General features: G+C 44.6%; 1 protein-coding gene across 1 annotated transcript; it reads right to left on the bottom strand.

The window, feature by feature from the left end:
• Positions 1–3,572: 3,572 nt before the first annotated feature.
• Positions 3,573–15,270, bottom strand: PSMC6 (proteasome 26S subunit, ATPase 6). Its single transcript, XM_054400015.1, has 14 exons — positions 15,158–15,270; positions 14,366–14,445; positions 14,029–14,068; positions 13,782–13,834; positions 10,978–11,045; positions 10,389–10,503; positions 9,408–9,495; positions 9,190–9,251; positions 8,979–9,102; positions 8,236–8,297; positions 7,068–7,188; positions 6,902–6,982; positions 4,949–5,020; positions 3,573–3,989 (listed from the first exon to the last, which is right to left on the bottom strand). Exons 1-14 carry the CDS (start codon positions 15,240–15,242, stop codon positions 3,871–3,873), a joined length of 1,170 nt encoding a protein of 389 aa, XP_054255990.1. The 5' UTR covers positions 15,243–15,270; the 3' UTR covers positions 3,573–3,870.
• Positions 15,271–15,958: the final 688 nt, after the last annotated feature.

The raw sequence follows: 15,958 nt of genomic DNA on the forward strand, positions 1-15,958 counted from the left end.
GACAGCCTATTCCAATAGATGACAACCCTTGTGGTGAAGAAATTTCTCTTCACATCCAGTGTAAACCTCCCAGGTGCAACCTGAGGCTGTTTCCTCTTGTTCTATGGCTTGTTACTTGGGCAAAAGAGTCTGCCCCCCCCTGCGTCCAACCTTCTTTCAGGGAGACGTAGAGAGCAAGGTCTCCCCCTAGTTCCCTTTTCTCCCCAAAGTTCCCTCAGCTGCCCCTCATTAGACTTATCCTTAGACCCTTCACCAGCTTTGTTGTACTCTTTGGACATGCTCCAGCATCTCACTGTCTTTCTTGTACTGAAGAGCCCAAAATTGAACCCAGTATTTGATGTATAGCTTCACAAGTTCTGAGCAGAGGGGCACAACGACTTCCCTGCTCCTTGTGGCCATACTATTGCTGATCCAGGCCTGCTGCTGGCCTTCTTGGCTACCTGAGCACACTGCTGGCTCATCATCATCAAACTGCCTCCATTTTGGCAATTTAGCTGCCATCAAAAAGGGTCTGTCTGCCTCAACTTTCAGCTGATGCCACTGGGGTTGTTTTCAAACAGGTCCTCTTCATGCATAAGAGATATCCTCTGACAACTGTTCTAGGGCAGGAATCTTTTTCTGCTTTTTGAGGTTCCCTGGTCCCATGCTTTCCAGGACTTTAAGATAGCCTTGAGATCCTTGTCCCTAAATTGGATATGGATGGTTACACTCAGACTTGGTAACAGCTCACTGTCCAAGTGGAGTCCAGTGACAACTACTGTTCTTCAGGGGTCAGTACCAGGACCAGTGCTGTTTAACACCTTTACCGGTGACATGGGACACTGGGATCAGGGCACCTGCAGTAAGTTCGGCTGAGTGATGTGGTCTGCACTGGATGAAAGGGATGCCATCCAGAAAGAGGGACCTGGACAGGCCTGAGATATAGGTGCATGCAAACCTCTTGAAGTTCAACAAAGCAAAGTGCAAGATCCTGCAGCTGGGTTGATGCAATCTCAAACAGGCTGGGGGATGAAGGGACTGAGAGCAGCCAAGGAGAACTGGAGGGTGTTGATGAATGAAAAATTGAACAGCAGACATCAACGTGTGCTTGCAGCCCAGAAAGTCAGTCACATGCTAGACTGCATCTCCAGCATCATGAGCAGCAGTTGAAGGGAAGGGATTCTGCCCTTCTACTCTGATGAAACCCCACCTGCAGTGATGGGGCCAGCTCTGGAGTCCGCAGCACAGCAGAGGCATGAATCTGTTGAAGGAGGGCGAGAGGAGGCCGCAACAACGCGAGGACAGGCTGGAGAAGAGAAAGGTCCAGATAGACCTTCCTGTGGCTTTTCAGTACTTAAAGGGGCCAACAGGACAGGAGGCACTCTGTAATGAGTGTACTGATAGGACAAAGGGTAACAGACTCAAACTGAAAGAGGGGAGATTTAGATTAGGTAGTAGAAAGAAATTCTTACCTGTGAGGGTGGTGAGGCACTGGAACAGGTTGCCCAGAGGATATGTGAATGCTCCATCCCTGAAGGTATTCAAGACCAGATGGGATGAAACTTTGAGCAACCTGATCTAGTTGAAGGTGTCCATGCCCATAGCAAGGGGGTTAGAACCAGATGATCCTTGAGTTCCCTCACAATCCAAACCATTCTATGATCCCAAACTACTTAAACGCTTTGTTCATTTGCTTATTTCCCCCTTGAGAAACTTCCCACTTCAGTGACCGCTCCTTCAGCACTGCAATTCCCTTTCAGGGAAAGATGAAAAATGAAATGGCAAAGGGAAACCAACAGTGAAACTTCAGCTCCCACCTTCAGCTGGTGTCTGGAAGAGGGATGAGTGTTGCTAGCCTTAGCTTACAGTTTGAACTAAAGAATGAGCTATAACTACTGCCAGGGCTTCAGGGAACAGTTTGCCACCTTTTATCCTCCTCCAGGATAATGCTCTGCTTACAGCTCACTGCTTACATCACTGCAGTGCTCAGAAATGGACTTTTATTGAATTTTCTTGTTCCAAGTACGCTTAGCTGGAGCACTCAGACCTGTATTAGCTGCATTTAAATGGGTGTCACAGTCAACTGAACCTGAGATTTGAATCTTCACACTCCTGACACAATGACAAGAGGCAATTTTCATACTAACCAGAAAACAAATCAACAACCCTTACCCACAGAAATGTGAAACTCTTGTTGCCTGTCCTGTTAAACTACACCTTATGCCACCTGTTTTTTCTCAGAGTGACAGGGAAAGATCTAAAATGGCTGTCAAGGCTGCCAGGGAGATGCTGTTAAGGGTTTTGTTTCCTGGCAAATCTAGAGTTAATCTAATGTATTTGTCTGTCAGCTGAACATGCCTGGAGTAATCCAATTAGGGTATCAAGGAGCAGCCAAAAGTAGAGTCTGGTACAGTTCTGTTTCAGCCCAACATTTAGGTAAGCTGCACAGTGGTGCAGTTGATCCACATGCACACCTCTTGGGGTGGAACTGATTGGAAATAAAAATAATACTGACAGATGCCCTTCAGAGCAGCAACACCTTGGCCTCTGCATTTTATTTCTGTTTACTACAACAGCTGCAGCAGTCAGCTGCTAGGGTGCACAAAGGCAACACACACACTGCCAAATTCCAGTCTCATAAGGTACGCAACATCGATCTGCAAGTATTGGCTACACCACTCTGCATGTCTAAAGAAACACAGGCTCAAATCATAGAATTGTTCTCATCTGAAAGGACCTTTAATACCATAAAGGTCAAACATCACCTAATGCTACCAAGTCTGCTGCTAAACCATGTCCCACCTATGCATCTTTCAAACGCCTCCAGGGATGGCTACTCCACTACATCCCTTCCCAGCTTATTCCAGGGCTTGATAACCCTTTCAGTGAAGCTTCTTCTAACCTCCCCTGGCACAACTTGAGGATGTTTCATCTTGTCTTGTCACTTGTTCCTTGGGAGAAGAGACCAACCCCCAACTGGCTTCAACCTCCATTCAGGGAGTTGCAGAGAGCAAGGAGCTCTCTCCTCTGTCTCCTCTTCCTGAGACTTAACAACCGCAGTTCTTTCAGGTGCTCCTCACAAGATTTGTGCTCTAGACATTTTTGATGCTGAGACTGGTGAAAACATGATCTAAGTTGCCCAGAGAGGTGGTAGACTCCCCATACCTGGGACCATTCCAGGTCAGGTTTGATGGGGTTCTGAACCACCTACTCCAGCTGCAGATGTCCCTACTGACTGCAGGGGGGGGTGGACTAGATAGCCTTTAAAGGTCCCTTCCCATCGAAACTATTCTATAATTCTGTGACAGCAAACATTTTAAACCTCATTTACTCCTTGCAATAATTAAATGCCAGCTCAGCTAAATCCTCTTCCTGGACTTGAGCAGTGAAGGAGTGACTACCAGTTGCCCTTCCCTGGCTGAGCAAGGTTTGCTCAAGGCTATGCGAGGCAAAGGACTCCAATGCAGTAATCCCCGTGTAAGAAGAAAAGATGCTGTTTAAATTCAAAGATACACAACTTAGTGCTCCTCAAGTTACAGGGAAAGTGCACAAGGATAAGCAGATTTAAACAAGTTTTATTCATAAACTGTTTGGGGAAAGGAAATTTACTGATATAAAAAGAGTCAAGAAATGAAATTACTTTCCTGCTGTCAACCCATCTACACAGCTTTACAAATCCAGACCATAATTGCTAAGAAAAATTTTACTTACCCTGGGCTGTAATGAATGTTGCATTTCAGAACTGTACAGAAAAAACACTTCTGTAGCCATCTTGCAACCAAATTCCTAGCTACACATTACACAAACACCTTACAATGATCAAGAGGGAGGTTACTCCTCTGTGTGTACATGAACCCGGTATGATGCGTGCAGTCATCACACATGACACAGTTAAACAGGTTTGTAGTCAAGCTTGGACTCTAGCTTCTTAGAATCAGCCACTTTCCTAACAGCTTTCATGAAGTCTTCCTGAACCACGAAGTCATGATCAGCACGGATAGCAAACATCCCTGTGAGGAGCAATTTAACAGCATGAGTAAGTGGGTGGTCCTTGCAGCAACAGTGTGGAGAGGACACCACATAGAATCATAGAATTGTTTTTGTTGGAAAAGACCTTTAAGATCATCAATTCTAACCACTAACCTAACACCACCATGGCCATTAAACCATGTTCCAAAATACCACGTCCACACATTTCTTGAACAACTCCATGGATCGTGATTGCACCATCTCCCTGGGCAGCCTGTCCAATGCCTGACCACTCTTGCAGGAAATAAACTGTTCCTAATACCAAATCTAAATCACATAGAGAATCACTCAGATTGAGGTGAAAACAGAACTAAGTTACAGGTCTTAGGTGATGGGAAGAGGAGTGAACTTCAATGAAATCATCTTCATGACTAGGTGATCAATTGTAACTCATTTTAAACTACAAGGTATATTTACTGTGTAACTCAGCCTTCCCATGTAGGCAAACCCTACGCATACATGAGCTTACATGGTGGAAAAAGCATGACAGTATTAACTCTTCAGTAACTCAGGTACTAAGAAACTTGTATTCTCCACAAAGAGGAGAAAAATGGATGTTGGTGCCAAGGGACAACCTGCTATGGCATGGGGATTTGAACTAGGTGATCTCCAGAGGTCCCTTCCAACACCTAACATTCTGTGATTCTGTGGTTGTCAAGCCCTAGAACAGGCTGCCCAGGGCAGTGGTAGTGTCTCCATCCTTGAAGAGATTTAAAACCCATGTAGATGTGGAGCTGAGGGACATGGCTCAATGGTGACCTGGCAGTGCTAGGTTAACAGTTGGACTCCATCTCAGAGATCTTTTCCAACCTTAATGATTCTGTGTCACAGCAGTCAGCCAACAAGCAGTTAGAGAAAATATAATTTAGCAGAGAAAATATTAAGCCCTTTTAGCATCAACCAATAATTAGCACATCAAAATTAAGAGTTAAGAAAATACCTGCTTCAGTACAGACGTTTCTCAAGTCTGCTCCATTAAAGCCATCTGAAAGCTTCACAATTGCTTCATAATCTATTAATGACACACAAATGCTGATTAGGAAAAAAATTTACACTTTCTGTTAGGGATTCCAACAAAATACATGTTCAGCTAACAAAGAATGACTTTACTTTGATGTCAGTGCAAATAGATGGCTGCCCACTAAATTAAATTAACTGAAGTCATCAGCTCTATCACCCTTTTCATTAAAACTGAAATGTGCTGCAGCCAAAAGCTCACATTTTATCATTAAATCCCAAAGTGACTCACTTGTGGTTACAGCCATCAACATGAAATGGAAGAAAAGCAACATCAAGACAATGTTCTCATAATTTAAATGATGTGAAAGCAGAAAACATATCTCCCAGTGATGGGAACTCAGTCCCTTTCTGTTTATAACTGCATCTACTAAAGGCATTTAATGTCTTGATGTATGCTGCCATTCAGTAAGATATGGGCAGGATGGAGAGTTGAGGCGAGTTCAACAAGGGCAAGTGTAGAGTCCCACACCTGGAAAGAAATAAACCCCCTACACCAGTACAGTGAGGGTTGATCTGCTGGAAAGCAGTGCTGCAGAGAAAGACTTGGGAATGCTGGTGGACAAGCTCACCATGAGCCAGCAATGTGCTCTCCTGGACAAGAAGGCCATTGGTCTCCTGGGGCGCATTATGAATCCAACCTCCCTGCCAAAGCAGTGTCTTCCACAGCAGGTTGCCCAGGATCACAATGTCCAGGTGCGTTTGGAATCTCTCCAGAACAGATTTTTGGGCAGCCTGCTCCAAGACTCCAGCACCCTTATACCAAAGAAGATTATCCTTTTGGTCAGATGGAACCCCCTGAGTTCCAGTTTGTGCCCACTGCCCTTTGTCCTATCACTGGGCACCAGTGGAATGAGTCTGACCCCATCCTCCGACCCCGCTATGGTCCCTTTAGCTCTTGCTGAGCATTGAGAAGATCCCCTCTGTGTCTGCTTTTCTCCAGGCTCAACAGCTCCACGTCTTTCAACCTTTCCTCCTCACAGAGATGTTCCAGGCCCCTCAGCATCTTTGTAGCCATTTATGGATAGGAGAGAAAAGATGAACTACTTCACCTCAGGTTCATGATTAGTTTTGGAGCTTCTTCTCTCAGACAGGCACATTTAAGCCAACACTGATGCTCAGAAAAATCACCACTTATCCCTCACACCCTCCCCCAGCCTCCACTGCTGCGCTGCAGCTGTTAGTGCAGCCAGATGGTGAAGGAGATCAGTTGCACTGCCCAGCCCTTGCTGCCTGGCTGTGTGAATAGCTCGTGTCAGCAGAGATGGGCCTGTCGGGGGCATTACTGAAATAAAAGGCAGCAGTTTCAAAGGCAAATCATAATTACAGGTTTTATATAAGAAAGCTCTGAGGTGTCACTATGAAAGTAAGACTCTGGCCAGCTTAAAGTAACACTGTCATGAAATAAACCGTCCTTGGACTATCTGATAGATCCTGGTATTCACGCTCTGGAGATTTACACCACTACCCAAAGACAAGCTTTGTTTCAGACAACAAGACTTTCATCATGCCATCTCCAAACTCCAACTAATTTTCTCCATGACCTTTAAAGATTGTTTTCTGATTTCTGAAGAAAGACATTTTCTTTGTGAGGGAAAATGAAAACATGAAAATGATGGTTTTACTCGTATTGTACATTCCTTTAGAAACAGCAAACTACCTGATAAGAACCACATTGATTTTCCAGTTTACAACTACGTTCTGAGGCTTGCAAAAGAAGTTAGCAACAATTCAGTCAGGATGCATTAAAAATTTAGAATTCTGAGAGAGAAGTTGTGTAGCCAGTGTAAAAGAGCAGAATCATTGTCACAACCCACCCTCGTCACAGTTTTACAAAGAGAAGTAGGAGGAATATCTAAGGTAACTTCCTACTTACCTATTTCACCATGTTTTGTGATAGGACCTGCATGAATCTTCAAAATGTCTAATCTGGCTTGCTCATTTGGCAGATCAATATCTAGAAAGAGAAACAGCTTTAGTAAGAAGCCCACAGCTGATACACAGAACATCCTCCTCCCAGCCACACCAAAGCAGTAACTCACGGATTTTCCTATCCAGTCTTCCAGGCCGCAGGAGCGCGGGATCCAGAGTGTCTGGTCTGTTAGTAGCCATGATCATTTTAACTCTGTGCAGAGTATCAAATCCATCCATCTGATTCAATAGCTAACAATAAACAGAAGTTTGGTTTTAAACAACCTAAGTCTTTCTTAATGTGATCTATTGTGCTTGCCTTCTGCATAAATACTTACACCAAGTGATAAATCACCAAAAAATGCTACAAACCAATGAGAGGTTACCATCTCCCTACATACTCTAAGAAATAAAGAAGAGCTTAAGAGAGACACTGAAAACGCTCTACCCAGAGAGAAAGATCTTGAGCAAAGCAGAGCTGAAATGTGAAAGGCTTGACTAAAACAATAAGGCAATGAAAACAACACAAGGAGCCAAATGTTGGCTGACACAGCCTGAGTGTATTGCAGCAAGCCCAGGACATTCAAATCAGACTTGGAGAGCAGCCTCTTGAATACTAATCCACACACAGGAAGGCATTTCATTGTGAAGATTCAAAGTACTTGCTCTTTGATCACAGCCATTTAGTTCTCTCTGTAAGGCAGGGACATTCTTTTGAATCAGGCAAACTGTTTGCAAACACAGGCCAAAGAAGGTTCTCATTAGCTCCAGTGTTAGTCAGCAGTGGTTTTAACATTCTCTTCACACCACCCAGCTCACCAGAGCAGTTAGTACAGGAAAAGTAACACAACTACTTCTCAGAACCCTTGGGATGACCAAGTTCAACTGATAACCCTACTCTACAAGGTTCACCCCTAGACCAAAGTTTTGCAAAAAATCAAACAGTTCTAACATTTTGTAGAATAAGTGGTCTTGGGACTTAAGAGACAAGCTCAGTTTTTCCCTCTTTAAGAAAGAGAAGCCCTCCAAATTTTCAAGATACCGTAAGCAGCAGCAAAGTCAAGTTGCAGCCAGAAAAGGAAACCTCTCAAACATTTTTAGCAGTTTTAAAGCTCCTTTCCATTACTCTCCAAATAGAACTCATGGCTGAGTTACCAAGGATGTGCAGCTACCCTTGGTGAAAGCAGCACGTAGTTCACTTTTAGCTTATTAACTCAGAAAAGCTTGTACCAAGAGAGATCCCAGTGGAACAATCCATATCTGGACCCTACAATATGTAGCCAGGGATGAGACACTCACCTCCATCAGAGTCCTCTGAATTTCTCTGTCAGCTGAGGTGCCTTCAGAAAAACGGCGACCACCTGCAGCACACCAAACCCATCAGTGACAGCACTTGACGTTTGCCTCCACAGAATACTAACTCTGAAGACAATTAGGTTTCCCTTTTAAACTGGGGGAGAGCCAGAATGGTATTTAAAAGGTTAAATACACACCTTTAAAAATCAAGTCCAACCATTAAACCAGCATTGCCAAGTCCACCACTAAGGTGTCCCTAACTGCCACATCTACACATTTTTCAAATACTTCCAGGGACAAGGATTTCACCAATTCCCTGGGAGGCCTGTTCCAGGGCTTCACCACTCATTCAGTGAAGAAACTTTTCCTAACGGCCAATTTAAACCAACCCTGGCATAATGTGAGACCATTTCCTGTCCTGTCACTTGTTGGTTGGGAGAAAAGACTGACAGCCACCTGTCTCCAACCTCTTTTCAGGGAGTTGTAGAGACAAGAAGGCCTCTCTTCAGCCTCCTTTACTCCAGGCTGAACAACCCCAGCATTCTCAGCTGCTCCTCTCCAAGACCTGTTCTCCAGAACCTTCACCAGCTTTGTAGCCCTCCTCTGGACACGGTCCAGCACTGCAGTGTCCCTTCTTTGGGACCAGCACACCTGCACTCTTTTGAGAATGCAGGTTGAGAATGGCTTTATAGCTAATTTTAGCATTTGAAGAAGACTTGGGCTACCCCTCAAGCCACCAGCCTTACCAATAGCATCTATCTCATCCATGAAAATGATACATGGCTGATGATCTCGGGCATAATTGAACATCTCTCTGATCAGTCGAGCACTTTCACCAATGTACTTATCCACTATGGAACTCGACACCACCTATGCAGGAACAAAAGACACAAGTGAAGAGACTGGAGTGCACACAGGCTGAGGGGGTGTGTGAGGTCAGAAGTAAAATCACCCTACCTTTAGGAAGTTGCAGTCAAGCTGGCTAGCAACAGCTCTGGCCAAAAGTGTTTTCCCTGTACCTAGACAGAGAGGAGATTGAAGCTGTTTAAATCAATGCTGCACACTGGGGATTTAAAAAAAGCAACAAGAAAGGAAAAAAAAAAGCAACAAAACAAGGCTATTGCCACAGTACGAGTGTGACAACTCAATGTTCATTACCCTTTCATGAGACTCACCAGGGGGGCCGTAGAGCAAGCAGCCTTTTGGAGGTATTATTCCCACACGCTGGAATAATTCTGGGTTTGTAAGTGGCAGTTCTATTACCTGTGAAGAGACAGAAAAACAAACTGAGACTCATGTGTATTAAACTAGATCAGCAATCCCAGGAAGCTAATGGTACTTGACAGCCTGTTAGCCAGATACCTGTGTTCTTATTTCTCTCTGCAGCATATTTTCTGTGAGAACCGTTTAAGATGGAAAACGTCTGACTGATTTAATGGATCAGTCCACAGTCCTGTCTTTGTTATTCAGACCTCAGCTCTACAACAGCTTGTTTCTCTTGATGGCCTTCGCTTAAACTGTATTTTGCTACTGTCATAATTCATAGAATTACAGAATGGTTTGGGGTGGAAGGGACTTCAAAGATCATTTAGTTCCAACCCCCCTGCACTGACCAGGGACACCTCCATTAGACCAGCTTGCTCAAGGCTTCATCCAACCTGGCCTTGAACACCTCCAGGGAAGGAACATCCACAACCTCCCTGGTCAACTTGTTAGTGTCTCACCACCTTCACTGTAAAGAATGCCTTTTTAATACCTAGTAATACCACTGCTCTAGCAGTGTTTGTACAAAATTCAATGTGCTTTGCTGGTTCTCAATTCTATGCCCTCCAACTTGTCTTTATGGCACTTTCTTAGCCTAAAGGACCTTTCAAATCCTCCTCTTTAGAGGATTTTCTTCATTTTAATCCCGATCTGAGCTTCTGCAAAAGCAGAGAGAAGACATAACAGGTTTTGAGAACTGGGTTTTTGGTGCCCAGAACAACCTTTTTTTGCTCCTACAAGGTGCGTGCACAACACACAAATGATCTGCCACAGTCAGTTGGCTCATAATCACACTGCTGTTTGCCACAAAAGGAACTGCAAAGCTGAAAAAACACTTTTTTGCACTGAAAAACGTGACTCAGAACACATCAGAAGTTTGAGATACTGGATACCTCTCGCAGCTCTCTGATTTGTTCTGACAAGCCTCCAATCTCTGAATACGAAACATCTCCTGGATCTTCATGAGACATGTTATAAACCAATGGATCCACTTCCCTTGGCAAATACCTGGAATGAATAGTTAAGAGCAGACATTTGTCACTGTGCAAAGACATTCATAAAGTTATTCCCATACATTTTATGGCAAGTATGAAAAATATTTCTTCTTAATGCTTAAAAACCTGCTGAAATGCAGAGTTAAGTCAATTATTTTTTTCAAGAGCAGCCAATTTTATCCTGAACCATATATATTAGCCACTTGTATCTTTCATCCTTAATTAAGCAGTTCTTGGCAGAAAACATGGTATCTGTTCAGGCCCCATCCCTGGTAACACTCAAGGTCAAACTTGATAAGACCCTGAGCAGCCTGCAGATATCCTTGCTCACCACAGGAGGGTTGGATAAGATGACATTTGAGGGTCCCTTCCAACCTGATATATTCTGTGATTGCTGATCATTCCAACCTCTTGTGTAACCTACTTAGATCACTCTTTTCTCCTTTCATATGATGAGCAGAAGACCAGCTGTGGAGCAGAAACCTACCTCATGATAGTCAGAGTGGTCATATCCAGAGCGACTCTTGTCCCTGGCTTCAGCTTACTTTTGTCAAGCTAGACATAAAGAAGATATTTTGATTAGAACCTCAACAAAATCTGTTTCTAGCGAAAGTGTTTTCTGTAACTCCATCACAAATACGAAGACAAGGCTACCAAGGTACAGGCCAACCCTGTGTCCCTATCACCACCATTTTTGGGAATGCTTAAAATGGGAATAAGTTGGCCCACTGTTTTATGGGAACATGACCTTTGGGAGAGGCAAGTCACCATCCCTGGAGATGTTCAGGAAGCATGTGGACATGGCCCTTTGGGACATGATTTAATGGCCGTGGTAGTCTTATGTTGAAGGTTGGACTCAATGAATTTAAATGGCTCTTCTAACCAAAACAGTTCAGGATTCTATGATCCAGAAGCTGACCTAGACCAATGAACCTGTTAGAATCATAAAATTGTTTGGGTTGGAAAAGACCTTTAAGATCATGGAGAACAACCCTTAAACCCATCACTGCCAGGCTACCACTAAACCATGCCCCTCAGCACCACATTTCCATGTCTTCTAAACCCTTCATCAATGAGATCTCCATCATTTTCCTGGGCAGCCTCTACCAGGTCTTGACAACCCTTTCAGGGAAGAAACTGTCCCTCATGTCCAACTTGTACCTCCCACGGAGCAACCTGAGGCCATTTCCTCTCATCTACCATTTGTTCTTTGGGACAAACTGTAAAAGGTTGAAACTGCATCAGATTCAACATTGCCCAATAGAATTATGCTATTTTGCAGTGGGAAGAAAACAAAGAAAAACCCCTTGACCTTGAATTCCTTCAAAAATACACTTTAGATAGGGAAGTAATTTTGTTTCAGTATAAAAAGCCTTGCTCCCCTTCCTCAGCAGCCAAGCCACAAGGCCTTGGATCAAACATTCAATACAGGAAGGACATGGACCTAGAGTGGTTCCACAGGAGGACCATGAAAACGATCAGGGTGCTGGAACACCTCTCTTATGAGTACAGGCTGAGGGAGCTGGGGTTGTTCAGTCTGGAGAACAGAAGGCTCCAGGGAGACTTAATAGCAGCCAGCCTCCCAGTACCTGAAGGGGGCTAGAAGAAGGATGGAGAGGGACTGTTCACAAAGGCCTGCAGAGACAGGACAAAGGGCGAGATTTAGATTGAATGTTAGGAACAAGTTCTTTAAAATCAAGATGGTGGAACAGGTTGCCCAAAGTAGTTGATGTCCCATCCCTGGAGATACTTAAGGTTAGCCTTGACAACGCTTTGACCAACCAAATCATTCTGTGATTCCATGATTCTGCTCAACTGTGAAACATTCCACAGGAAATGGCTTGCCTTGATATTTTGACATCTTGAAAACCACCATAGGTATGGGTTTTTTTAGTATCTGCTATAAATTAAGGACCTTTTAAGATTAAAGTGTTTTTATTACAGTAAGTATGTGCTGCACTGCCTGGCTCATACAAGGATAACTTATTCCCCTGAATGTATCTGTTCCAACACAGAGCATCAAGACCATGTCACATGTCCTGAAGCAGAATTAAGGACACAATTATATTCCAGAAAAATATTTTCTTCTATCTAGTGAAAGAAAATGGTGAGTTTGCACCATAACCTCTTGGGATGAAGCTTAACATTAAGTCTTTAGAGCATTTGCAGATGTTTTATGCAAGCGAAAACATATCCCTGGAGGCATTTAGAAGATGCAGAGATGTGGTGCTGAGAGACATGGTTTACCAGCAGCCTTGGATAATGGTTGGACTCAATGGTTGGATAATGGCTGGACTCAATGATCTTAAAGGTATTTTCCAACCAAAATAATTATATATTCTATGATTTTATAGCAACATGCTTAGGGAAAGCCATGGATATCTGCATATGTCCTACACAGAGTAACACACCTAAAGGTACCCACATTTCTCAAACGCTTTCTCTCCAAAAGGAGGAGAAAAGGTCAAGCCTCTCAGAAAAACACACACTCGATTGACAAAGTTTTCCTCCCTGCTTACTGCAAAGTATTGCTAATTGTGAGCCTCCCAGACCAGGGGCATTGCCTACAATATTTATTGGGAGTATAAAAGGATTAGAAAAATACAGAGAAATGTACAGGTGCATACGGAGAGGGATTTTTCACAAAGGCATGGAGTGACAGGGTGAGGGGTGATGGCTTCAAATTGAAAGAAGACAAATTGAGATTAGACATTAGGATGAAATTCTTCCCCATAAGAGTGATGAGGCACTGGAACAGGGTGCCCAGAGAAGCTGTGGAGGCTCCAAGCCAAAAAGCATTCAAAGCCAGGTTGGATGGGTCCTTCAGCAACATGGTCTAGTGGGAGATGTCTCCCAGAGGGATTAGAACTAGATGACCTTTAAGGTCCCTTCCAACCCAACCATTCCGTGATTCCATGACACATAGTTAGGAAGATTAAAAATGGTCACAATGCTGCATTCACAACACAGCATGGGAGATCTTGCCCAGTTGACTAATTGTCATAGTGATGATTAATTTTCAGAGAGTTTACAATCAGGCAGAAAGAGAGCTTGAACTCAATGAAAAGGATAAAACACATGCAAGGTTACAGGTATGCTGTAGACTGCTCTATCTTCACTAGGAAACGACACTGCTACCAGCTGTGAAGCATAAGCAAATACCAGTATGGAAAGCCATACACACATTATAGAAGAAAATACTTTATGCCAGTATGGACCTAGCTTATGAAAAGCAATGCTAATATCTGAGATTAAATCAAACTTCTAAAAACATTCACATAAATCAACTACCTGACGACGACAGCCAACCACATATCTTGGTCCATTTGTAGCCTTCACAATGACTGAAGAGAGAAGAGGAAAGGAAAAACAAAAACCAATCAAATTTACTTGACTCACTCTTGATTATGCTGCTGAAATACCCCAGATTAATATATTTTTCTGCCAATACTCTGATTACTTCCCAAATCTTTAGCCAGATTTTAACTACAAAAGCTTATTTTGAACACATCAAAGACTGCAGCAGTCCAACACTTACATTTCTCTTCTGTTAGTTGTTTAAGAACCTCACCAACAATCTGCAAAAGCATAAATACAGTATTAGCCGACAGATAAAGCATCAGTGCAAAACAGCATTTAAGGTGTGTTTTGAGCATGGAAGATGACTGCCAGGTGCGAAATTTTTTCTCCTGCTTCATGCCACTTGCCAGCACTTTTATTTAACACATCTCTGTCATCAGGACACAGAAAACTTTTTTAGGCCATACACTTAGTACGTCTGTTCCTGTTCCCAAAAGTGGGCTTAAATGAACTTCCAGGCCAGTTCACTGCCACCCACCACCACAGGCTGCTGTGATCTCATTTTTCTTACATACCTGCCCAACACTCTGCAAGGCCTTCAGATCATTTTCTGACTTTTCATACTGCTTGGTGAGCTCTTTCAGCTGCTCCCTTACTAGAAGAGGAAACAAACAAAGGATTTTTATAAGATTTAATTCAACAGCAACTCAGGAACAGGCCCTTTACCAGCAGGTAGAGCCAGGTTGTAGGGAATCTGCACACCTATTAAGTCACCCTACTACAAGCACATGCTCCAGGGACCGCACACCCTGAACATAACAGTGTTTCTTATTAACATGAACACTCTGCAGATGGCATCTAAAAACCAAATCGTGAGTTTAAAAAGCTCAAATTCAAAGGTATGTGTGCTTCTGTATGACACTGACATTAATAGTGCGGGCGACACTACTGCCAGAACGGTATAACAGAGAACATTTGCAACAGGATAATAAAACGTCAACTGAAAAACTCTACAAGGAACTAGATGAGGGAAAAGAGTCGTCCAGCTCGACGTGGAGGCAGCAGGGCCTGACCCTCCTGCTCGTCCCCAAACAAGGGGATCCCAAGGCTCGGGCTGCCCCACGGTGCTCTTCCAGAGTAGAATGGAGAACAGCCAAAGCACTGGCAAGGGCAACCGCGACCGGCAGCGCTCAGGCCCAGCTGCCCTCCCCTCAGCCAAGACACCGGCACTGCCCCGCGGGGCCCAACCAGGCCCATGACGAAGCGCGGGCAGCAGCGGCGGCGGTCGGTTTCCCTCAAAAGCTCCCTATGGCGCTCAGCAGCGGTTATCCTTAGGGTTGCGGCGTTCCCCCCGGGCCAGTGCTCACACTCTTTGAGGCGTCCGTCAATCTCCTTGTGCTCCAGCAGCTTCTTGCGGTAGTCCTGCAGCGCTTTGTCTCTCGGGTCCGCCATGATGAGCAGCCGCCGCTCATAGGGAATGCCGGGAAGGGCCATGGCCGCCGGGGGCAGGGCCGCGCGCGCGGCACGCCCCCTGCGCGTGCCCGCCCGCCGCGCTCGCCGCGCGGCGCGGCGCCCCCTAACGACAGGGAGGGAAACGCGAGGGGGGAACGCGCATGTGCATTGAGACCGGCAGATCCAGCTGGTCACACACAGCCTCCCCGCACACCTATGCGAAACACCCGCGCCTGTTTATCTGTAGGTGTGTATGGGTATGCTGGGGAGGGTGGCGAAGCTGGTGTGTAGAGCACAAGTCTTGAGAGATGCAGCTGAGGCAACTGGGATTGTTTAGCCTGGAGAAAAGGAGGCTGAGGGGAGACCTTCTCACTCTACAATTCCCAGAAGGGTTTACATGAGGTGATGGTTTGGTTTCTTCTCCCAAGGAACAAGTCATAGGATGAGAGGAAATAGTCTCAAGCTGCCCCAGGAGAGGCTCACGTTGGATATGAGGTAAAATTTCTTCCTTAAAAGGACAGGAGGTAACAGGTACAACGTTCAAAGTTCCATCTAAACACGAGGATGAACTTCCTTTACTTTGAAGGTGGTAGAGCACTGGAACAGGCTGCCCAGAAAGGTGGTGGAGTTTCCATCTCTGCAGTCATTCAAAACTTATCTATATGCACAATCTGCTCCAGGTGTACCTGCTCAGGCAGGGGAACTGGACTGGATGA

The sequence above is a fragment of the Indicator indicator genome, chromosome 4, assembly GCF_027791375.1.
Source record: "Indicator indicator isolate 239-I01 chromosome 4, UM_Iind_1.1, whole genome shotgun sequence".
NCBI lineage: Eukaryota > Metazoa > Chordata > Aves > Piciformes > Indicatoridae > Indicator > Indicator indicator.

Excerpts from the sequence above, each read along its gene's own strand:
- PSMC6 (XM_054400015.1), bottom strand. The coding sequence starts at position 15,242 with ATGGCGGACCCGAGAGACAAAGCGCTGCAGGACTACCGCAAGAAGCTG. Across the intron at positions 10,504-10,977 it reads ACCACTCTGACTATCATGAG|GTATTTGCCAAGGGAAGTGG; the intron begins GTAGGTTTCTGC and ends TATTCATTCCAG. Across the intron at positions 6,983-7,067 it reads AAGACTGGATAGGAAAATCC|ATATTGATCTGCCAAATGAG; the intron begins GTGAGTTACTGC and ends TTCTCTTTCTAG.